Genomic DNA, 24,971 nt, shown 5'->3' with positions numbered 1-24,971 from the left:
AAAAATGATTTGTGCAACCCCATCATTTTATAGATGAGGAAACTGAAGTCTTAAGTCATAAGAAGTCTTAATTGACTTATTTTCCAAGGCCCTGAATGTAGTTCCTCTTGCTGCTTTCTAGATTCTTTGTCTTTGTCTTTGAACAGTTTGATTATAGTGTTTCTCAGTGTACATCTCTGCATTTAACCTACTTAGAGTTCATTGAGCTTCTTGGATATGTAGATTAATGTTTTTCATCAAATTTGTGAAGTTTTCACCTGTTATTTCTCCAGATATTCTTTCTTTAAACACTTGGAACTAATAAATCTTTCAATCTGTGCTGAAGGGCTCTGTGTGCATGTTGAGGCTCACCTTCAGCACTCAGCTAGTCATTTGTCAAATGACATCTCTGCTGTGGCCTACTTTCTGCTTATGCAGAGCCTCAAGGTTAGTCACAGGTGAGAATAGGGGACTTCCTGAGGCTCACACCGTGGATGTGACCTTCTCTCAGGAGTATGTCAAAGCTTTTCAAAGCCCCTCTGGGTATCTTATCTACCAGCTAGCATTTCCTTTTAAGCTTTTTGGTTAGTCTTTTGTTTATCTCAACTATTATCCATTGCTTTGGGCATCTGTGAAGTTGAATTGAAATACTTGCTTTTAATTGTTTTAGACAAGCACGGTAGCCTAGTTCCACCCCTGGGAGGAGACATTTCAGACTGGGCTACCTCAGAGCCAGGTTAAACACCACAAGTCTTGTAAGTGGGGTCTTTAGGGAACCTCCAGACAGATCAAATAATGATGATTCTTTGGGAATGAGGCTTTGAAAGAGCTCCACTTGTATTCCACTCCCTCTGGTGGCTACCAAGCTGTGCTGAGAATTCAGGCTGTTCTATTTCAAGGCTGCCACAGAGGTGGGGGTGGAAGATGGAACTAGTAAGTTAAAAGACCACGGAGCTTGCTGTTCTTACAGAGATTCAGCCATTTTTCCTTGTATAAACACTTTGCAGGCTGCTGCCAGCTTTGATTAATTGCCAGAATCTGAAATGGTTGCTTTGGACTGTTTTTTTCCCCCAGCTTTTTTGGTGCCTTTATGGAGGACCAAATTTTTAGAGGTTTTTACTTCACCATCTTAACTGACATCACCTCTTTGGTTGTTTTTGCTCTCTGCCCCACCCCTTTCTTTCTGAAGTGTAAGGATTAGAAAGAGCGTTGATGAGTTCTGTTTGTGACACGTTGAATGATGCTATCTGTGGCACATTTTAGGAGATGTCTGATTCACAGCCGAGTTTAGGAATCTGGATCTTATTGTAGTCATCCATTTATAGATGATAGTTGAAACTATTAGAGTAGGTAAGATTGCCTAAATAAAGCATTTATAATAAAATAACCAAAGAGGTTCTATATTTGAGTTGATAATTGCTACAAGAAAAAATGAAAAATCACTCATTATGCAGTCCCTATAAATTCATGGTCTCTAATCTCAGCCAGTCTCTCAGAACTGCCTATCCTATTCTTCCTTGTCAGTTTTCTGATAACTTCAGAAATTATCTCCTTCTTAAGTCTTCATCCCTTGTCACTCCCCTTAACCCTCACCTCACTCTTAGTCTTTTACTTCCAGAAAATTAAAGCCACGTGACTTCTCTCAGATGGCCATTCCTCCCACCTCTTTATAGTTGGCCCTTCATATCTTCGGGTTTCGCTTCCTCAGATTCAACCACCTGCAGGTAGAAAAAAAAAAAACCCTAAAAAATAATACAAATAAAAAACAATGCAGTCTAACAACTATTTACATATCATTTACATTGTTTTAAACATAAGTAATCTAGAGATGATTTATGGGAGGATTGTGGAAATAGACCATTTTACATAAGGGACTTGAGCATCTGAGGATTTTGGTAACCTCAGGGTCCTGAAACCAATCCCCCACGGATACCAAGAGACAACTATTTACTTTTATCCATAGGTTAATGATACTGGAGAATTGAAGGCACTCGTGAAAAAAACTTTAGATATTCTAGGCTGTGTAGGTAAGAGAGAGAGTCTAGAAAGGGCTGATAGACTGGGGTTGGGGCAGGGATGTTGGTAGGATCTGGGAACTACATCTCTCTCAGTTTGAATAACTTGAGTTCTTAGAAAAAATCTAAAAATGATTACAGTTGGCCCTGGAACAATGCAGGGGTTAGGGTTGTCAACCCCCTGAGCAGTGAAAAATCCATGTATAATGTTTGCTAAGGGTAGGAAATTTAGAAATTATCTGACATAGCAGAAAACACTTCTCTGTGTAAAAAGAGAATAAACTGAAATGAGTTATTCTCCTAATGAAAGTATAATTGTACAACATAGTTCACTTTCCTGAGATTCTAGCCAGCTTGAAATTAATTGAATATCCACACCACTTATGATTAGACAGACTAGAAAGTCCACACATAAACCTGTAACTATTATTTCCCATTTATCTTACAGTTTGCCATTAAGTAGCTGGAGACTTGAATTTTTTATTTCTTAATTGGTACTGATAGCTCTACATGGTTGCAAATAACTATCTTAAGAGAATGGAAGCTCCTCGAAGTCAGAGACTTTCATTTATTTATTTTCATATCACTTGTGCCTGTCATATTGCAGATGTTCCACCAATATTTGTCGAAAAATGACTGAGTTCGTGAACATCACAATTAATAAATATTTGTTAAACTGCCACTGTGTACAGGTTGATCAGCTGTGCACTTACTGAATGATCCCATGTCTTCAGGCCATCACCACCTAATTTCTTTCTTATAATTCATAACCATTGTTGCTATAAAACAGCAATGTTTTCTAGTTGCACTCTGGTAGTGTAGCATGAAGATCCCAAAGTAGAAATCAGGTGCCTTGAATCCCACTCTGACATTAATAAGCTTGATAATTATTACTCCCAAGAAAATAACTGATTTCTGAGCTTCAATTTATTCATCTATAAAATGGAAACATACGATCTTCAAGATTTCTTTCAGTTTTAAAATTTGTAAACTGAGAATTTTCCTTTTGAAATAAAATGGGAAAGTTGAAAAGAATAAAGGAGTTCAAAATTGATCCTCAACTGCATTTAATTCTTTTGCCCATACCTGAGTGTTAGCATTCGTAAAATTCAAGTCCCTTGACCTTAAAGCTTAACTGTCTTTATTTGGAATGTCTTGAATGTCTTTGGGAATTTCATTGAAAGCATTTATTTATCTTTCAATTTTTTAAGACTATGAAATAGAAAGAAAAGTTCTATAAGAATACTGCAAATGCAATTTTTTTAAAGTAGGCCACTCCTTCCAGCTTGATACTGAGAAGTCTGAGGTTCCTCCTGTCAGAACCTAGCTGGACTCTAGAGCAAGATGAGGCCAGAATATAGCAACTTTCCCACAACACTACCCTGAAAATGTTTGTCTGTCTAAAGCTAAAGGTGCCTCCAATCCACCCCAGTCCTATTAATTAAAAGCAAAATAAAAAATAAAACAAAAGTGAAAAAAAAAAAAAAGAGAGATGAGGCCAGAGACCAAGACCAGGCTTGCAGAGTGTGGCATGGCATGGGGTCTGTACCCAACTTGGAGTGGGGACTTATCTCCATACACATGTGTTTCTTTTTGTATCTTTAGTTCTGTACCATGATCAACCATATTTACTTATGAGGACAAGCCGGCCAGTCTTTGAAATGTTATGTCCTTCTCTTCATTCATTTAACTTAAAATATGCTTTCAATGTATTTTTTGCATTTTTGGTTAGTCATTCTTAGCTGCTTTATATATGTATGTGTATATGTGTTTGCATTACATGTTGATTTATGTAATTAATGGTATTGCTTTTTGATTGATTAGGAATCTAAACTTGACAAATTTAATAATTCTAATTGTTTTCCTTGGATTTTCTATGTAAATGGTAATGATAATTGTAAATAATGTATTTTAGTACATTTTTTTCTTTTCATCCAATAATTGTACTTCATTTCATTTTCTTATCTGACAGCCTTGGTCAGAGTTTCCAATGTTATATTGAATAATAGTAGCGAGATATAAATATAAACAGATATAAAATAGCATTCTTGTTCCTGATGTTTAAGATAATAGTTCTGAAGTTTCTCCACTAATTACGATATTTGTACTGGTGTGGGGGTGTCAATGACTTTTAGCAGATGAAAGAAATTAATTTTCATCTCTGGTTTGCCAAGAGCGCTTATCATCAAAATATGTTGAATTTTATCATGTGGTTTTTGTGCTTTTGTTAAATTGATTTTTTTTTCCTCCTTTAACTTTATGAGATCTTAAGCTATACAAAGTATTTAATTTTTGTGTAGTCAAATTTGTCTGTCTTTTCCTTTATGGTTTCTAGAGGATCTTTTATGCTTTTAAAAGTGTCTCTAAAATCTGGGTTATAAAAATATTTTTCTTTTAAAAGACTTAATTTTAAATGTTTGTAGTTTGTGTTTTGGTATGTGGTATGACATGGAAGATCAACTTGTTTTTCTTCCTCCAGATAGATGGCTGATATGTCGTTTTGATTTGCAGTGGTTTTGAGTTTTAATATTTGTTTAAACAATAATAGAGAAGACTAATGTTTTTGAGAATTTACTCTATTAAAAAAATAAAAGTAAACACACAAAGAAAAGGGGAAAATACCTCACATGGAAAAACTTGAGCCTGTAGATTTTCTATTGGTAAGTCAAAAGCAGGGCCGAGAAAAGAAATCAGCCAAACTGAATTTTCTTACTATCCAAGGTCAACTATTAGACAGAAAAGCATCATTTCATTCCCTTAAGTAACAATTTTAGAGGGAAGGACTAAAGCTAATAGTTATCCATTTTGAACATGAAGATATACCAGTTAACTAAATTTTCATGTGCCTCATTCATTATACACAAAATAAAATGGTTTTGTTTTCTTTTTAGCTAATATTTAGTTAGTTTTTATTCCAAAGCATAGAAAAAGTTCCACTAGAATTGTGTTTTGAAGAGATATTTTAAGGATCACTTTGTGTAACAGAAACTAACAGTGTTACTCTGTGAAACCTAAAAACCCTAATAAATTTGAAATTTAATAAGTACCTACCTCTCGTTTTTGCCTTGTAAAGAATTCAGTACACAATTCAGTTTTTAACTTGTTTTATTTGAAATAGTTCTAAGATACTTCATGCTTCCGAGGATTAAAATAAAACTGAGGTAGTGGTTTTAAAGAAGAATAGACATGAGCCTTGAACATTATGTATTTGTTATAACTAGTAGAGATTTTCAAAATCGTCTTTAGAAACTCCCTTATATTGTAGATGGGGAAACTGAGACTCAGAATGGCTATTTTACTTGCTCTTTTATTTTTATTTAGCTTTTATTTCCAGTTCATAACAGAGCCAGGACTTTAACCTCAGGTTGTTTATTCTCAATCACATGGTCCTTCTCCTGTACTGCACTGTTTGTTTGATAGCATTTTTAAATAAAACAAAACACATTTGCAACTAGTCACACTATACAGAAAGTCATACTCTACAAAAAGTATAGGATGACCAAAAGATAAATTATTAAAAATTATAATTTCATTTAAGTAAAATGTGTATAACTTCATTTACTATTTTTTTGTATAGGTGAAAAGAGATTTGAATGCCCAGAATGTTCTAAAAGATTTATGCGGAGTGATCATCTCTCCAAACATGTCAAAACGCACCAGAATAAGAAAGGTGGTGGGACAGCTCTTGCCATTGTTACCTCGGGAGAACTGGACTCATCTGTTACAGAGGTGCTTGGCTCCCCAAGAATTGTCACAGTTGCAGCCATTTCTCAAGATTCGAATCCAGCAACTCCCAATGTTTCAACCAACATGGAAGAATTCTGAAAAGTTATTTATAAAAGAGACCTCTAGTGCTGCACTTAAGTTTACACACCTTTGAAAATCTGGAAATGGGCTGGTCAAGTGGATTACAGAGTAGAAAATCATGTTTCATTCTTGGCTTCTTTAAGTATTCCAGGGTTTTGGGTCAACACATAAAGTGTTGAATTTTAAAAGATCTAAAAACAAACTGATGTACTGGAAACAGAAAAGTATTTCCTCCATACTCTAAGTTGTAGTTATTTGGAAATATATTATATGACCTTTAAACAGAATCTTTCCATCTTTTAATATCATGTGTTAACATGTTTAAAAAGACAGACCTCAGTAGTTTGCAGGCTGGACCTTAATTGGACTTATTTTCTTTGAAAGTACTTTGTTATAAATTCAGTCAGTAATAATTTACATGTATTTCTTTTTCTCTATAGCACAGAAAACAGGTAGTTAACTGATGATAGGGATAATACTGTATTTCCTTAGCTTGATTTTTGGAAAATCAACTGAAAATAGTTTTGGCCGTCTTTTCTAAATGTTAGAAATTCAACAGTTGAATTAGGTAAGTTCCAAAACAGTCATCTGAGATGCATCTCAGATCTTTATTACCACTACATTATAGTAGTGTGTATGCAGACAATCAGTGACGTCCAATTACTTTCTCCATTTGGAGACACAGGAGGAACTTAGAGCTAAATCTTAGGTTAAATTTTAGATTGAACCCTTAGGAAAATGCTGGGGGGGGGAAAATGGTTAAAACAAAACTCATAATAGCTTCAGAAAAATAAAATGAGGCAACTAACATGCAATGTTTTAAAGTTAGGATTGATTATATTCTAACCCTAGGTTGAGCCACAAAAATTCATTTTAAATGTTTATATTGGAAATATTTGCATAGAATGTAAATCATTCTGTAGTTTCATATTCTGTAAATATGAGTTATGTTGACAATGTGCAGAATTCTTTATGCTTTGACTCAGTAGCCAAAGAAAGAATTATACTTTTTTTCCAAGGCCAGCAGAAAATTATCTTAACTACATTATAATTCTTGTTTTCCTATTCTAAAAATTGGCCAGTCCCATTTTTTTTTCTAGTTCTGTATTAGAAGGTTAATTAGGAATTTATAACACAGTAATGTCTTCGTTATGTCAATAACTGAATTTTCCCTAAAAATTAGCCTAATGAATATATAATAGATATGATATTATGAAGCAAAACTTATTTTTGAAAAATCAGAGTAATTTTCAATCAAATAAGTGACTAAAGAAAAATATATTTCATTGTTTATGTAAGGGTCTTATAGAAAAGGGTCTTATTAGGAAAGATGGCCAAAAGTTTCATATGAAAAAAATTGGGATTATACCAGTAGTTTAAACATTACTAAGATATTTTATGTTTTTAAAAAGTATTTACACAGAATCATAATCAGCAAAATTGACCATTTGAAAACTAAAGTGTTTACCTGCTCAGTTTATTAATATCATTGGTTTGGGGACTGTTTGAATATAAGTACATGTTTTCTTGTGCATTCTCTATTATTTCAGGAAAAGTACTACTCATGCAAATTCTCTTCCAAAATTGTAATGTTTCTTGTATTTTTGATGAAGGAGAAATACTGTAATGATCACTGTTTACACTATGTACACTTTAGGCCAGCCCTTTGTAGCGTTATATAAAACTGAAGGTCTTTTGTGCTTTCAGTTTGTATAAAAAAGCTTTGAGATTAAAGGAAAAAAAATTTTTACACTGTGGTTATAAATTTCAAGTTTCTTAAAGCTTTTGTAGACTTGTAACAGAGTCTTTAAATTTTAGTTGGATTTTGTAAATTGTTTTGTATATTTTATTTAATGTACTCTTAACAACTGATGTATCTGGCTTTAAAACATCAGAATCAGTTTGTTGTTTTGTTTGGTACAGAGGAGCATTTGGTAGTGCTAATTTTAATTTTATTATATAGGAGCTGAAACATCAAATATATATTTTATCTATCATTATGCTACACAATCAGTGCTATAAATTTTTTTATGCAAAGAAACTTTCTTAATGTTTTAATCATGTTTCCTCAGAGTGACACTTTTTGTTGTTGTTGTTAATACCAAGTATGAGCACTCTGCATCATTATTCCATGAACCAGTTCTAATGCAAACCTATGTATGTTCATTAGAAATGGGTTATTTTTAATCAACAATGAGGCCTATTATAAATTTATCAAACTAAATCTGGATAGCTTTATAGCATATAAAATATATTAATTTGTGTTAGCAGGTGCACATTTCACCACTGAAATTAGAAATATTTTGACAGTCTGTTCTGCATACCATTCTGAGTCCACTTTTCTGTCTTATAAGAATCGTAAATTTCAGTGTCCTTTATTTGACTCAGTGGGATATAGCTGTTATAAGTAATAGGGCACAGATGTGCAGTAGAGTCTTGTTTAATGGCATTTCACTGTTCATTCCCTTTGCCACCGTTATAAAACTTTTCTTTATTGTAATTATCAGTGCAAAGCTATGTATTTATCATGGTAAAACTCCAGTGTTAGAATAGTTTTTTCTTACAGTATACTTTCTTTGGTTAGGTTTGTGTATGTGTTGCTGATTACATTAGAACTTGATGTTAAGTCATTATTTATCACACTCTCATGAGAGCAGTAATAAAAAGTGTGTAATCTAGGAGAAAAAGTTAATTTGTCAAACTTAGATAAGCATGATGTTTAGGTCCTATTTTTCAATTTTATAACTGTTTTATTGCAACAATATTTGTATTTAAGTCTCCATTTTAATGCCTTGTGGTGTTTTTTTATGCATGTCACTAAGTTGTCATCCCACATAAATTGATGTGCAGCATAGGGTATTAAATCTACATAATGATTTTAAAACAGAAATAGTTGATGGTAAAATGTAAATGTTTTGCAAAAATTCCTTATAAAAAGTTTTGTAGTAACATTTCACTTGTAAATTTTTTTGTAAAAAAAAAAAAAAGAAAGAAAATGGAAAAAAAAGATGAATCCAGAAAAAAACCTGTTTCCCATATCCTAGAATTTAGACAATTATTCTGCCAGCAAAGCCTCTGGGGCTGTAATTGACATTTTTACAGTGCTGATTTGTATAAAATTTGTTTTTTGTGGATTTGGAAATAAAATCATGTACAAGTTGTTGCCTGCAATAACAATTGCAAGTAACCTATTAAAAATTCCCTTGAGTTTAACATGTTTCATTTAATTATGTACACTATAAAACAGCAATAAATTGTTTGAACTATCAACCTTCTTATCACGATGAACACTCGAAAGTTAAATGCTTCTCACTAGAAAACGTATTGGCAACCCTTCATAATTTGTGGTGTTGAGATCTGGTCACCATTTCTCTGTACATACATTTCTCTGAACATACTGCCAAAGAACACCAATTCAAATTGCATGTTAATTTGTAGCCATTGCTCTAGACATTTATTGAAATTAAAATTTGATTTAGAGACACTTTTTACTTAAATATTTTTAAGCAATAAATGTTAGGAAATTGTAGGAAGATCTAAAAATGAAAAACATAATTAAAATATTATGTAAGCTCACGGAATCACTAAGAAGCAATGTAGGCCACATAGATGCCACAAAGACTATAACCAAAAACTGTCTTTTCTTCCTGGGAGAGCTCTGCAAATCTCATGAAGAACCTTACTGCCATAATACATTATTGTAACAACTGCAGTTAACACATTTTCAAGCCCACATTAGATTAGATACAGAAATAGCAAAGAGGAGGGGTGTGGGGAAAGGTGTAGGATGTTAAGCAGCAAGGGAAGTGACCAAAGACTCTGTCCAAAGATTGTAAATCTTATGTAGTAAGGAGGATATGGTGTATATAGTGTATGAGTAGATAGCCTTATGCAGCGAAGCCCTAAACGCGTGGTTATGTGACAATTTAGAATAGTAATATGTACTCATAACTGTGACCCTGAATCCAGGAACAAATTTATGCTACTCTACCAAAAAAGACAGTAAGGAATAACTTTGTCAAAGTATCTTTTTTTATGAAAAGTAAAGATATATTTCAATTACCTGAAAAATGTACATTTGGAAGCATCAGGATGATACTGTATAAAAGGGGATAATGCAATCAGAAAAAATTTTAATTTTAAAAGATTTTTAATGCAGTAATGGCCTGATTCTTGAACTTCTAGGAATTTCAGCCACATGAACAACACTGAAGCACAAAGGAAAAAAAGGATAAGTCACTTTATCATAGATTGTTGACATAAAGCTCTTGCTGTAATAAATTAGGAAAGTTGAAACAGTACTAAGAGTAACACTAATGTGTGCTTTACAATGCCATTAGTAATGACAACTTCAAGATAACAGAAGAAAATTATATTCAATATAGCTTGTTTTTATTTGAGAGTTCAGGTGCTTAATTAGAGGAGTGCAGAGACTTCAAGTGTCTGCAAGAAGTGTGAATTACTTTATTCCTCGAAGCTGAATAATGTATTGCTATATTTACTACCCAAACAATGTCTGCTTAATAGACACACAACCAACTTGTGTAGCAGGATTTTTAGGGTATGTATTTCTATTATTTTTGTTTTTCCCATTTTTTTAAATATTTTTCTGATCAGCATAAACTTTGGGCTCTTCTGTTCCTCTTAGTAGCAGGTGACAATGAAATATTAATAATTTATTTTTGGATACCTGAGAGTAATCTCAAGCGGAAATAGTGGAGGGAAGGCAGAGAAGGAGGGAAGGAAAAGGAGCATAAAGGCCTATTATTTGCAGAGAGTTGATCTCCCTGGTAATGTCATAGCAAAGCACTGTGACAAAAGAAATCATGGACTAGGAGTCCCAAGAAGTTCAGGCTGGATTCCTGGTTCAGCCACTTACTAGACGCATAACTTTGGGCAAGTTATCTAACCTTTCTGCACCTGTTTTTTTCTCATTTGCAAAATGGGGATGATAATACCTCACAGATCTTTTAAGAAGAGCAAATAAGAACTATATCAAGCACCTGACACAGTAGTGCGCAATAAAGTTATTGCTATTGATTATAAGTTAACCCAAAAGGCACGGTGGGGGGTGGGGGGGTGTCTTAGTCCATTTGTGCTGCTACAAGATACCATAGACTGAGGTAGCTTATAAACACCAAACATTTCTCACAGTTTTGGATACTAGGAAGTCCAAGGTCAAGATGTTGGCAGATTTCAGTCTCTGATGAGGGCCTGTTCCCTGGTTCATAGATGGCGACTTTTAGCTGTGTCCTCACATGGTGAATGGGAATAAGCAGCTTTCTGGGTCTATTTTTTTGTAAGGCACTCATCGCATTCATGAGGGCTCCACTTCTATGATCTAATTATAGAAGAATAATATAGAAGAATAGAAGAATAATAGAAGAAACACTTCTCAAAGACCACCTCCTAATATCACATTGGTAATTAGGTCTCAACATAGGAATTTGGGGGGGACACAGCATTCAGACCATAACGGGGGTGTGAAATAGTTCCCATGGGACCAATGCTAAAATGCTTTGAAAATGGGCAATAATACATTGAAAAATTCTCAAAATCCCATAAAGAAAAAAAATTTCAGTAGGAATTCTCCATTTCAAATGTATATTTTTTTCTCAAGCTACCTATGAGCTAGTTTGTGATACTCTACCTCAAAATTATATGATGTCAGTCTTTTCCCAATTTTAAGCAAAAGCCAAGGTTCAAATCTTAGTTATTTCCTAATTCTTAAATGTTATTTCCAACTACTGCTTGGATAGCAGATACCCAGACTGGTCAACAAGAAGCAAGCCAATTACTGAAAAACAGAAATAGTGGCTTGTATATTGTTCAATAACTTTTAGTGCAGATATATGTGTAGATGATTTTTTATATTTAAAAGCACTCCTTATATTTAGAAATATATTTGTTAAATAAATGAACCCAAGCTTAAGGGCAAAAATACTTCTCTTTTCTGCAACCTACCAAATTGCAGCTGCAAACAGAAAACGTGCAATTTGCTGTTCAAAAGTTTCTTAGACAACAAGGTTGTCAGACTTGGTTCAGAAAAGATGCTCTCCTTTCACTTAGATCTTCAGATTCTTTGTGGAATGAGATAGGATATAAAATAAATTCTCTAAACTGGCTTAATGCTCTGCAAGTCTGAGGTGTCTCCATTGGCCCTAGCTGCTGTTTCCGTCTACAGCATCCTTGGCCATTTAAGTATTTTTGCTTCTGATCCTGTTCGGAACTCCGACTTGCCCCCTTTGTTCCTGAGCTCACGGTCTTTGGAGATGCTTTTTCCAATTAGTACACTTCTTGAGCACCTATTGTGTGGTGCCAGATGATAGCTGCACCCGGGATGCTGTTCCTCCTTTCCACACTAACTCTGCCTTCTTGCATCCCTACCTCAGCTACATTTCTGGGGCGTCTTGTGATCCACTTGCCCAGTGCCTTGGGATGGGCTGGCCAGCGCTGGCGGAGATACTGGAGTGCATTAAGACCACTTCTACAGGGAGGAACCACGGCTCAGGTAATGACGAACAAAGTTAAGAGGAACAGGTTTCAAATCAGGGTCAGATGGTTAAGAAAGCAGATGTGGGGGGTAAGATCATACAAAAGCTCATTACAAAGAAGAGGAGGAAATTAAACTTGAGCACTTGTCTCAAACACCAGTTATCTTTAAGTCATGCCTTTCTAGGTGATTGGCTTGGTTCACATTATGTTATTTATTATCCTGCTACAAAATATGGTTTAGTAAATATTTCATTTATAGCAGTAGTATTTTTGAGATGTGGAAGCCATAATAAAGTTATATTTTCTGCTGGTAAAATTGTTCCTTGCTTGTATAATTTTATGCTGGAATTAAATACATCAGTAATTTATGGTGCTATGTAAAAGGCATCATGGCTTCCAAGTATTTGGTCACTTTAACAAGTTTGAAAGCCACTGTTGAGGAAAATAACTTAATGAAAAAAGATTCCAATTCAATTCAGTAATGTTGTAAATGGTTACAACTTTAACACGACTATTTTGTCTTTGTAGCTTTATGTTAGCTTGTTTCACGTTCATGTATGTATATATGAAACGTATGTGTGTATGTGTTTGGCAGAGCATCATATATATTCCTAATTATAGTTTGAGTCCGAGTTATATTTATAAGTTACTGTGGTTTTGTACTGTAGTTGCTTCCTCTTACTTTCTTTAATTATGTGGACAGAAAGAGAACATTGTTAGAAAATTAAGCTCTATTCTGATGATAATATGTAAGTTTATTTAAATTTTCATTTTCATGAAGCAAATCATGACTAGAACAGAGTTTTAGGTCCTATGGAAAGAACCTCAGTTCTTTTTTTTTTTTTTTTTTTTTTTAATTTTTCCAAAACACAGCATTTGTTACAGGTTACTCTAAATCAGACATACCTTTCTCTGTAAACATTTTTTATGCTCATGTACAGTCTGGTCCCCTAAATGGCATGATGAATAATATTAGCAAAATTGCTCAAGAGGTTTTCCCTTGAAAAACTTTCTTATTACCATCTTTGAAAAATAATGTGTCTATTCTAAGAAATGCTGAAATACAGCAATTTGAATTTTACTCATTTTCCATCAAAAAGATATTTCTATTTTAGATGCAATTACCTGATATTTTACCTTGTCCCTATGAAAAGCCTAACAAGCAATGGACTAACTCATATTTACAAACAAAAAAAAAGAAAAATGACAGTAATAATGTAACTAAGATCTTATTTATTATACTGGATGTTCAGATAAATTTGGAGTGTTTATATCCTCAACAAAATCTGGCATCTGACTTAAGTAAATAAAGCTAAAATATTTTGTCAGTGCTCAGGTGAAATATACAATCAAGGAATTGATAAGTTAACTTTACTTCTGACAACTAGGGCAGTGAACAATTAGAACTTAAAAATGACATTTAATTCCAAGGTTGCACATACCATTCCAAAGTAAAACCAGTTAAAAAGATAGCAAAATGAAAATGAAAAAAAAATCTTTAATCCAAACTTGCCACATAAATTTAGTTTTAATGGCTACAAAATATTTCAAACCTATTAAAAACTAGCTAACACCTCATTTGATTAAACTGAAGTATTATATTTATGGAAAAGAAAACAAAAACTTAATTTAGTGGCAATGTCCTAGGTGACAAAACCTTTTAGACAAAATGACAGATGGCTATCTATAAAAAAGAAAGTACAGAGAGAAGATACCATTCCCCCATCCTCCAAGCAGCCCCCACGCAAATTCCAACATCAACAATCAATTCCCCAAAAATGTATTTATAATCTATGTCTTAACCAGTGTTTCTCCACCTTTTTTTTTATTATCATTCCCTTAAGGATAGGTCTTTTAGTTTTAACCAGCCAACCCCCAAAGTGTGAATACCACAGGTATATGTTTATGTATTGTATGTATACTTGTGCTTTATGCATAAGAAGATTTTTTTGTCCTCCAAAACAAATTTTCACTAAGAATTCATGGTATAAACAATGAAAGGTTTACAGTATTAAAACATTTTTTTATTTGATGAATAAATGAGGAGAAGAGAAATATATTTTAGCACTTAGATATGTAGATTATTTCCAAAATAGTTTAACACTTAACTGTCAGTTGTATTATAATCAGTTTTCCTTGAAGTGGGCATTGTTCTCAGCTAAAGGCAGTCCTCGTTTTGCCACAATAAAGTGGGACCATAAAAATGGCCATACAAAGCAAGCTTAATAATCAATGGAAAAAAATGTGATTGTTCCATGACCTTTAAAAATCTGTCAAAATATTAAAAACTAGCAGTTATAAATGTAGAAGAAAATGCAAAAAAGTTTAAAAATACTCCGTATGTTATAATTTAAAATGTTAGAAACATTGAGAATTAAACTGTTTCATTGTAAAAACCAAGAGTAGTCTGAATAGTGCTCGTCTTTTTTTTTTTTTTTTTTTTGTCTAATTATGATACTGAGTAAAAATCTTTTCTATACGGTGGCAAATTATCATATTCAAGTTTGGATCAGCTTCTGCTATTTTATTTGTACTTTCAATGTTGTAAAATATTTCTGTATCCACATTATATATCCTTTAACATGAATTTTTTTTAACCACCACTTCCTCTGGAACATGTTTATCTTTTTCGTCACAACCACCTTCCTCATTTATGTTGGTAAGTTTGCCTTCACTAAGTTCCCCTGGATGTGTATCCAGAGTCTCTAGAAAGGCAGCAGTGCAAACATTCCCATCGATCAGTGATTTCTTGTGCAACCTTGTTAATGTTCCATTCAAATTTCACTTCCAGCATTATTATTTTTCACGTCTTTGCTCTATTTCCATTTTTGTTGGCTCTTTCAATTGTCCACTTTTGTAAAATGTCAAGTGGGTGACAAGGAGACCACACAAGCTTGACTATGAGTGAATAGAGTAACAGATGCACAGGAACCAACCACTGGCAGAATTTGAAAGAAGTAACATGATTGGTCACCGATCATGAAGCACATCTGTTACACAGTGATCTGTGGACTGAAGAGCTAGCAGAGAAATTTGTACTGCATGCAGTTACTCACAGTTAATATATTGTGGTAAGTGAAATTTGAACCACGCTGTTAGGAGACTGGTATTACTTAATTAAGTCACGGTCACTTTTAATTTTTGCCTGTGGAAACCATGCAAATCAAGGACTGCCTTTATACCTTAATTGTTTACATAGGCCCAGACTGGCTTAATGCTGACTTCTGAGAAATAGCCCATCTTAACTGCCCACCAAATAATGAATTTTAAAGCACTCAAAATGCAAAATAGTGCACACTGAGTGGATATTGAGGTGGTTTTCAAATTGTTGCCATTTGGCAATCAAGCTTAAAATATATTTTAAATGACAGAATTTTAGAAATAGTGAGAGGGCCTTTAAAGTCCCCATGGTTTGGTACTACAAATTATACAGCATGTTTATTATGAATTATTTCTCCTCCTTCAATTTCGATTTGCTCATACAGCCACTTGCGGTCATAGCGGCACTCAGCTCCACATTTGGTAGAACCACAGGCAGGACACACATAGAAACATCCTAAGCAGTCTTCATCAAGGCAGTCACAGAGTCCATCCCACTGAAAATTAGGAGGCCCTGGCTGTCATAGACTTGACCCTTCGCTGGTATCACTTGTCTGTCTGAATCAGTGGTTGCATTTTTTATAAGCCTTCTTTTTTCTCTTTTACCAGTTTCTGGAGCAAATTCAGTTTGCTTTCCTGGATTTGTAAATTGTAATGACCTCAAAGCTTTAGCAGTTCTTCCATCTGATTCAGGTTTTCTTCACTGGCAGTCCTCAGAATCAACATCCACACTTCCATTGATTATCTGTGTACATTTTGGACAAAGCTTCCAACCAGGTACAAGTTGTCTTCCAAATTTTACACTCAGAAAAGTGGCATCATCTAAGTCGATTACATGCAAATTTTTGGGGGCTAGTTTTTTGTGTATGTTAAATGGGTCACAACATGACTTCTGCAGATCCTCAAATCTGTCAATGTAAATTTTTACATGATGAAAGCAAACTGTATTGTTCCCAGACAGTGTCATTCCAGTTCTAAGTTGAAGTAAGAGCATATCATTCTTGCAAAGTCTTGGAACCTGTGTGACGAGTATAGTAGGTTTTATGGCACTCATTTGTGGTACGAAGCTGGACTCCAACTAAACATGGATCCATCATTCTTGATTCCATCAAATTTTCCCTCTTATTTTGTTTAGAGATCCCTCTTTAATAGGTCATGTGCTGATCACCCTTAGCTTGAGCTCTCCTCCGTTTGGGTTCTAGCAGGACCCTAGTCGACACTGAACAGACTCGGTACCCGCTTTCCAGCTCGTCCCCGCGCTACCCAAGAACCTCAGTTCTTCATTTGTTTGTTTGTGTGTGTGCGTTTTGCTCTGTTTTCCAAAATATTGAGGATGCCCTTTGTATTAAAAGTCTATTAAGTAGTAATATGTCCACCAACTTCATAAATAGCTGGAAGTAATTTTATTCTTGTGTCCAATTGTAAATGTGGACTTTGACTTAAAGGAAAGGAATGAAGAAAAGGGAAAACCTAGAGAATTTTTAAAAAATTGACCATTTTGCAGATCTAAGTAATATTCTATATATTTAGGGAAAATGGTACCTTAATATTTTTAAAATGCTTTTATTAATTTTAATTCAAAGATTACGCTTATTTGAATCCACGATCTTGACAATTCTATAAAGAATTAGTGCAATAAGAGGTGTTAATCACCAGAAAATATATTCAAATAAAACATTTGTCTTCAGTTTATACATTTTGTTCTAATAGAAATATTGATCAGATTTATGTTTTAAGCATTATGTCTCTTACTAAGAAAAATATAAGATGTCATTCAGCTCTGGAATTGTTCAGAATATTTTCAAAATAGCTACAATTTTTTAAAAAATAACTCCACTACTTTAATTGTTTTGTAGCTGAGCTATAACTAGGCCTAAAATACATCCAGTTTGTGAATCCAGAGGACATTGCTTTGTTCTCAACAACCAATCAAAATTTAGATATGTTTAGATATCAAACTAATAGTTACCCTATTCCAAATTCAGTTCATTCCCCTTAAACAAAAGAATATACAAGCAATTATTGGTTCTCATTATCGTAGACACAAGGGTGCTATGGTCTGAATGTTTGCATCCCCCCAAAATTTATATGTTGTAGCCTGAAGCGTAATCCCAAATGTGATAGTATTCAGAGGTGGGGTCTTTGGGAGGTGATTAGGTCATGAGGGCAGAGTCCTCATAAGTGGGTTGAGTGCCCTTGTAAAAGAGGCCCCAGAGGGCTGGCTGGCTCTTTGCACCATGTGAAGAAGAAGCAGAGAAAAGTCACTATCTATGAACCAGAGAGTGAGCTCTCATGAGATACTGAAATTACTGACACCTTGAGAGGCTTCCCAGCCTCCAGAACTGTTAGAAATAAGTTTTTGTTGTTTATAAGGCACCCAGTTTGTGCTATTTTTGTTGCAGCCATCCAGTGAACTAAGACATCAGGTAACTATCAAAATATTTAATAAGGGGCACAGGACAGCATCCGTTGATCAGAAGGGATGCTGAGCACAGCAATGGAGGAAGGTCCCAGAGCAACCTTCCTCACCCTCTCCCCTTCTCTTCCCTCCCCTTAGTTGCTGGATCCCAGGGAGATCATGGGGTGGTAGGGGATCAGGTACTAGAAATAGCTGGTACCTCCTGATATGGAATTATCTGAACATTTTAATAAACCAGTGTGGTTCTACTGACATCACAGCTGAAAGTGAACTCTGGGTAGGAGGGTTTATTCTCTGTTCGTACTCCAAACTTTCAATATATGGACAAAAAAACCCAGTCCCAAAATCATACCTTTAATTGCTAGATACTTTATATAAAGGCCCATGCAGTTACACAAATATTTTGTGGAGACATGAAAATCAAGGGAAAATGCAAATGGAAAAGTCATTTCCCTTCAAGATACTTAGAACTGACTAAAAAATTGTAAGATACAGCTTCGGCAGATTATGATGCCCCAAACAATCATGGAAGGCAAATCGGAGAAAGGGTTAATGGTTACAGCTGGTTTGTTACATCAACAAATGTGATTGCTTCCTAAACTTTCTTTTCAGTGATTTTTTTTAAAAGCCTGTTAACTGTATTTAATGAATCTAAAACATGATTGATTATTCTATATACCACAAAAAATATCCTGTCAATGACACTACAATCCAAAGTTTTAATATCACTTAAAATTTTTCTTTTACACTTATGAACGAGCTGTTAGACTTATTTAGATATTTTATCATATGTTATTCTTGTACATACATTAAAAATATAAATGAGCTATTCTACCCAAAACAATCTATAGATTCAATGCAATCCCTATCAAAATACCAATGACATTTTCCACAGAAATAGAAAGAATAATCCTAAATTTATATTGAACCCCAAATAGCCAAAGCAATCTGAGCAAAAAAGAAGAAAGCATCACACTACCTGACTTAAATATATATTACAAAGCTTTAGTAAACAAAATAGCATGGTACTGGCATAAAAACAGACACATAGACCGATGGAACTCAATAGAGAACCCAAAAATAAATCCATGTATTTATAGCCAATTGATTTTCAACAAAGGCACCAAGAACATACATGGGGGAAAGGACAGTCTCTTCAATAAGTAGTGCTGGGAAAAGTGGGTATCCGTAACCAGAAGAATGAAAATAGACTCCTATCTCTCACCATATCCAAAAATCAACTCAAAATAGAGACTTAAATGTAAAACCTGAAACTATGACACTACTAGGAAAAATAAAACAAAACAGATGGGAAACACTTCAAGACATTGGTCTAGGCAAAGATTTTTTCGATAAGACCTCGAAAGTGCAGGCAACTAAAGCAAAAATAGACAAATGGGGCTATATCAAACCAAAAAGCTTCTGCACAGCAAAAGAAACAATCAACAGAGTGAAGAGACAACCCCCAGAATGGGAGAAAGTATTTGCATACTATCAATCTGACAAGGGATTAACATCCAGAACATATAATGAATTCAAACATCTCAAGAACAAAACAACTAATTTGATTTAAAAATGGGCAAATGATCTGAATAGACATTTCTCCTGCCTCAGCCTCCCAGAGTGCTAGGATTAAAGGTGTGAGCCACCATGCCCAGCCCCTCCTAGATTCTTTTTTCTTTTTATTTCAGAATATAACAGGAATACACACATTTTGGTTACATAATTTGCTCTTGTATGGTTTGAGTCAAAGTTATAAGTGTTCCCATCACCCAGATAGTGTGCATTGTACCCATTAGGTGTGAATTTACCCATTGTCTCCTCCCCTTTCTTACCTACTTGATTTCCATTGAGTTTTACTTCCTTTACCATCCTTTTTATAGCTGAGCAGTACTTCATGGTATACCTATACCACATTTTGTTAGTCCACTCATGTATTGATGGGCACTTGGGTTGAGATATCACCTCACTCCAGTGAGAATGGCTCTTATTAAAAAGTCCCCAAACAACAGAAGCTGGCATGGATGTGGAGAGAAAGGAACACTTATGCACTGTTGGTGGGACTGCAAACTAGCACAACCTCCATGGAAAGTAGTATGGAGATACCTCAAAGAACTAAAAGTAGACCTACCATTCGATCCAGCATTCCCACTACTACTGGGTATTTACCCAAAGGAAAAAAAAGATATTTTATAAAAAAGACATTTGCCATCAAATGTTTATAGCAGCACAATTCACAATTACAAAGATGTGGAAACAACCCAAGTGCCCTCCTAGATTTTTGATCAACAGAAACTGTGTGATCTAATAAATGTGTCAAGCTGCTACATTTTGGGGGTAATTTGTTACATAACAATAGATAACTAATATACCATGAGTCACCAATGTTCAACCAATATCATCTTCTATGCTATTAAGAACATTAATGATGCAGCATTTTTTAAAAAGGATACTCCACTATTATCTCCAGGGATTTCTTCTATGCTGATGATATACATTCTACAAGTTTTGCTGCACATGTATGGGCAATAATAATTAAAATACACCTGCCTCTTGGCAGACCACAAACATAAGACACATCCCAATTTCAAAGATGTTAAAATGTGAAAAAAAAGTGCATCATAGATTCAATGAAATACATTTTATTACTTTCTCTTCTATGTCCATCAACCCCTTTTATTCTCTAAGATCTTGATTTTGTCCATGTCAGGACAGACCTGAATTTTGCAGGGGGTTGTTGTGTTTGCATCGTCCACTTTACATGGGGAGTGAAGGGCTTGGGTGTGTGGAAAAACAACTAGGGGTATGAATTGAAAGAATGCTTTGTTAACTGTAACATTTTCCAAGCACCACTTGCTGTGAGTGTCACAGAGGGGGCTGCCCTCTCTGTAGGGCCCTGAAATTGCTGAGTAAATGATGGTGGTGGTGGATGGGGGAGGGTCTTATTGATCCTGGTGGAATTTGAGACATTAAAGAAGGCATAGTAATCCTCAGAGAGTTGGGAATATTCCACTGACATGTGATAGTCTATATCCTGGAATGATTCGTTATCAGAATGTTAGGAATATAAATATATACTTAGCGAAAAATGCAAGAATGCAAATAATGCTTACTGGTTTATAAGGAAACCTTAGCAGTGTCACAATGGGTGCATAGCCAAAGTAAATATAAAAGAAAGAGGGAGATTAACTTGCCCTAACCACACTGATACCCTCCTTTAATCCTTCTCCACTAAACATGGCATAGGAAAGGGTTTTGTAAACTGTTGCACACTAGACTAGTGTAAGGTTTAGTTACACAGATGTGCTGCCTCCGTGCTGGGAGGGATCACAAACCCTCATTTAATTCCCACCCGTGCCTGACTTCAAGTGCTTTCTCTGCGCTTTCTCCCCATTTCTGATTTCAAGGAAAGATACAACAAACAGAAATAGAAATAATAATGTTTAATACGATCTAGGAGATAGAAATAATTGTGCTTACACCCCCCACAAATTAATTCCCTTTTATATTGTTGGGATAAATTTATTTAATCTTTAAATCTTCTTCCTTCTCTGGATATACCACTCCTAAAATAAAGCTTCTTTCTTGTTCTGATCACCAGTAATTTAAGTAATCTCTTTTTACAGATTTATTCTTCCCCTTCTCCCTTCAGAGGCTCTAACTCTTTCCACAACTGGAATTTCTTGGATCACAGAAGTCCTTCCATCCTTAGCAACTTTGTAGAGCTTCTTTCAATTCAATAAATATTTGAACAATTGTATTGCTAGGGGGTATACACTAGATGATGCAGAGGATTAAAAAAAAAAAAATGACACAGTCCCTAACAGTGCCTGCCTTCAAAGGGCTTAGTTACCAATAAGGAAAAGTAAGAAAGCTATGCAAATAAGGGTAACGTAGGGCAGAGTGTGTTAATTGCTACAGGAAGACATTACTTCCAGCACTAGGTGAGGATTTCCTTTCCTGGGATTCTTGTGGTGGTCGTTTCCTTTCTTGATTGCTTGCTTTTCAGTGAGTTCCAATACAATGCAGGTTTTTCTCTCCAGATAGTCCATTATTCTTTCCTATAAACCCATCAGTTTTTTACCTTTCCTCCTCTAACTCTTAAATGCATGCTCATACTCTACAAAGATGCTTGAGGTTTTGAAAAACAATTACTCTGTCAAAACCAGCAGTGGTAAGAAAATGTAACTTTTGTTTGAATTCTGCTTTGAAGGGTCTCTACCTTGTGAGAGACATTCCTGCATGTAATCTGCACGTGTCTTCACTTGGCAAATAACCCCTCTGCCTCCGCCCTCGCCCACGTTACACGGCTGATGACCCAACGGCAGCTCCCTGATGTACTTGCCCTTCACTCACTTCTTTCTATGTCTTGGTATATCTAAACCAAATAATAAAATTCCTCAAGTTCACATGGTTTTCTCAGTTTTACAGTTTTTCTTCTTCTCCTTCCAAAATCTCAAGTTGTTCTCAGTCAAGGATTTTTCCAAGAATAAAGTTCCTTTAATGTTTAGCCTCACTTAAAAAAAAAAAAAAAGTTCTTAAGTCTTCATTATTTGTGGGAAATCACGTTAATGTAAAGTGATATTTCCAATGATGTTATGTGTGTTAGGGGCATCTGAGACAAAAATACCTTCCTACTTCTCTTGGTTGACTACCAAACGGACGCTTTTCCCCTTTTCATCACTGAGAGCCTAATTTTGCTCAGGCTCCTCCTAGTGGCCATATCCTTAAGAGGTGGGTGGAGATGAATCTAGATTAGTTAAGATAACCGAGGAGATGTCTCTTCTCTTGAAAAATGCAAGCTTTAGACATGGGCATGAGGGGTAATTCCGGCCAACTAGATGTAAAGGGAAGTCTTCAGGAAGACTTTGGGAAGTTTTTTCCGCTAAAAATGAAGATGTTCCCTTTTCTTGCATCTGGACGTTGCCACCTTCATGGACTGCTATTAATAGTAAATATGCTTGCCACTTAGCAACCTTGATGGGAGAATCACTGACCCACTGGGGACCACAGAAAAGACAGATGAACAAGTCTCATCCCTGAGTCATTGAGTTAACCAACCCACAGCTTCACTCCATCCAGACTTTCCCATGTGAGATTGTAAATGTCCTTATTATCTATCACTATTAGTTGGGTTTTCTGTTAACTGCAGTCGAAAGCCAAGCATCCTGTCTAACATATCCCCTATGGTGTAGATAGGCACAATGTTAAATTGTTTTCCAGTCCTACTTCTGTTGCCCTCTCCTCTTCTCAGGGCACTCTCTTCCCCTTCAGTTTTCTGGAACCCTGATACTCTTTTCAAAGTCACTGCTCATCAAACTTGAAAAAAAAAAAAAAAAAGTTGGGAAATTGGATTCTTTTCCCTCACAGAATAATTGTGTGATTGGAGTAAATGGGCTGGGAGAATTTTAGGCACTGGCAAATGTAGAGAAAAAAATGTTTTAGGAGACTGGAATTAATTATATACTGTTACTTACAAGGCTGGTCCTGAGGGCTAAGTCTGGCTATGTCTAAATTCATCCTTGGGGTGTTCATCAGGAATCCTGCTTTCCTACAGAAGAGATTACATATTTACCATACTTCGGGTGAGTTATGTAACCTCTCATAGTGCCTTGACTCTTTATTGTCTAGTCACAGCAAACAGCTAGAATCATCTTTTTAAAATCCAAGTGAGACCATATCACTCTTTTGTTTAAAACCTCTAATTGTTCCTCATCTATATTTAATTAGAATACAGGCTAAGGAGCTTTAACACAGAGACACAAAATATAGTTTAAAAGATAACAGTTATTTATCTTTTGTGTACCAGTTCAAGGGTATATGGGAAGTAGGGGAGGAGGATGAGCATGTGTGTTCCACGAGTCTGTCTTGTGAACCAGGTTTCTGCCATCTTGTAGTTCTGCTACCTTCCTGTAGTGCAGGTCTTCTGACAATGAGTTCTCTCAGTTTTTGTGTATCTGAGAAAGCTTGTATTTCTCCTTCACTTTTTTCTTTTAGCACTTTAAAGATGATGCTCCATTGTCTTTTGGCGTAAAAGGAATCTATTATCATTCTTTCCTTTATACCACTTGTCCTTTTTTCTGGTTGCTGCCAAGATTTTCTCTTTGTCTTTGTTTTAAGTAGTTTGAATTGAATATGCCTGCGTATGTATATGGGTTTTTGTTTGTTTTGTTTTGCTTTGTTTGGTGTCAGTTCTGTTTGGTGCCCTTTGAATTGCTTTTATCTGTGACTCGGTATTAATCATTAATTTCAGGAAAAAAGCCTCAGCCATTATTTTAAAAATATTTCCTCTGCCCCATTTTCTCTGTCTTCTCTTTCTGGGATGCCAAGTTTGAATTTAAGACTGTTTGATATGTCCCACAGCTTTTGGATGTTCTGTTCTTTTTATACTCCTTTTTTCTCTTTGTGTTTTGGATTTGGTAATTTCTATTGGCCTACCTTCAAGTTCAATCGTTCTTTGCTCAGATGTGTTGAGGCCTTCTGATGACCCTGTCATAAGCATTTTTCATCTCTGTTACTGTGTATGTGCGTTTTTGTTTTGTTTTGTATTAGCATTTCCTAAGCTTTCTTCTTATAATTTCTATCACTGATAAAATTACCTGTCTGATCTTGTATAATATATTGTCCGTCTTTTCTACTAGAGACTTTAACAATTACTCATAGTTATTTAAATTCCCCACCCAAGAATTCCAGTATCTATACTGTATCTGAGTCTGTTTCTGTTGGTTGTTTTGCCTCTTGGCAGTGATTGATTGATTGATTGATTTAGTATGCTTCATAATATTTTGAAAGCCATACATCTTGTTTAGGACAGTGGAGCCTGGGATAAATAGTGTTTGCCCCTGGGAATGGGAATGTCTTTCCTTCCGCTACATCTGTAGTGGGGGAAGCAGGGTGCTTGAATCAATCTAGTCCAGACTTTACCTAGGTTAGGGATTTATTATTGCTATCGTTCCCAAGGGCACCACAAGCTTCAAATTCCTCTAAGATTAGCTGTGTTTCAGGTGGAGCTTCTCTGCCAGAGAGTATTTTTCAGTGTCTGCTCGATTCTTAGCTTTAGGTTTTCCATTGTGCTGTGCCTCAAAGAGAGTGTCTCTCCATGCTCCTGTCCATCTTCCAGAAATAGACCACGGTTACTTGCTATTTGATGCTTGTTA

At 35.1% G+C, this 24,971-nt stretch overlaps 1 protein-coding gene and 1 pseudogene across 1 annotated transcript in view; one reads left to right on the top strand and one right to left on the bottom strand.

The window, feature by feature from the left end:
* SP4 (Sp4 transcription factor) overlaps positions 1-5,819 on the top strand; it is a 77,872-nt gene extending 72,053 nt beyond the window's left edge. The window contains exon 5 of the mRNA XM_069462024.1: positions 5,572-5,819. Coding sequence (XP_069318125.1) covers positions 5,572-5,819 — 248 coding nt within the window. The remainder of the gene's footprint in view (positions 1-5,571) is intronic.
* A 9,902-nt stretch (positions 5,820-15,721) lies between these two features.
* Positions 15,722-16,492, bottom strand: LOC138376973 (ARL14 effector protein pseudogene; annotated as a pseudogene).
* Between the last annotated feature and the right edge of the window lie 8,479 nt (positions 16,493-24,971).

The sequence above is a fragment of the Eulemur rufifrons genome, chromosome 29, assembly GCF_041146395.1.
Source record: "Eulemur rufifrons isolate Redbay chromosome 29, OSU_ERuf_1, whole genome shotgun sequence".
In the NCBI taxonomy this organism is placed as follows: domain Eukaryota; kingdom Metazoa; phylum Chordata; class Mammalia; order Primates; family Lemuridae; genus Eulemur; species Eulemur rufifrons.
This window is presented reverse-complemented; position numbering and strand designations above follow the sequence as displayed.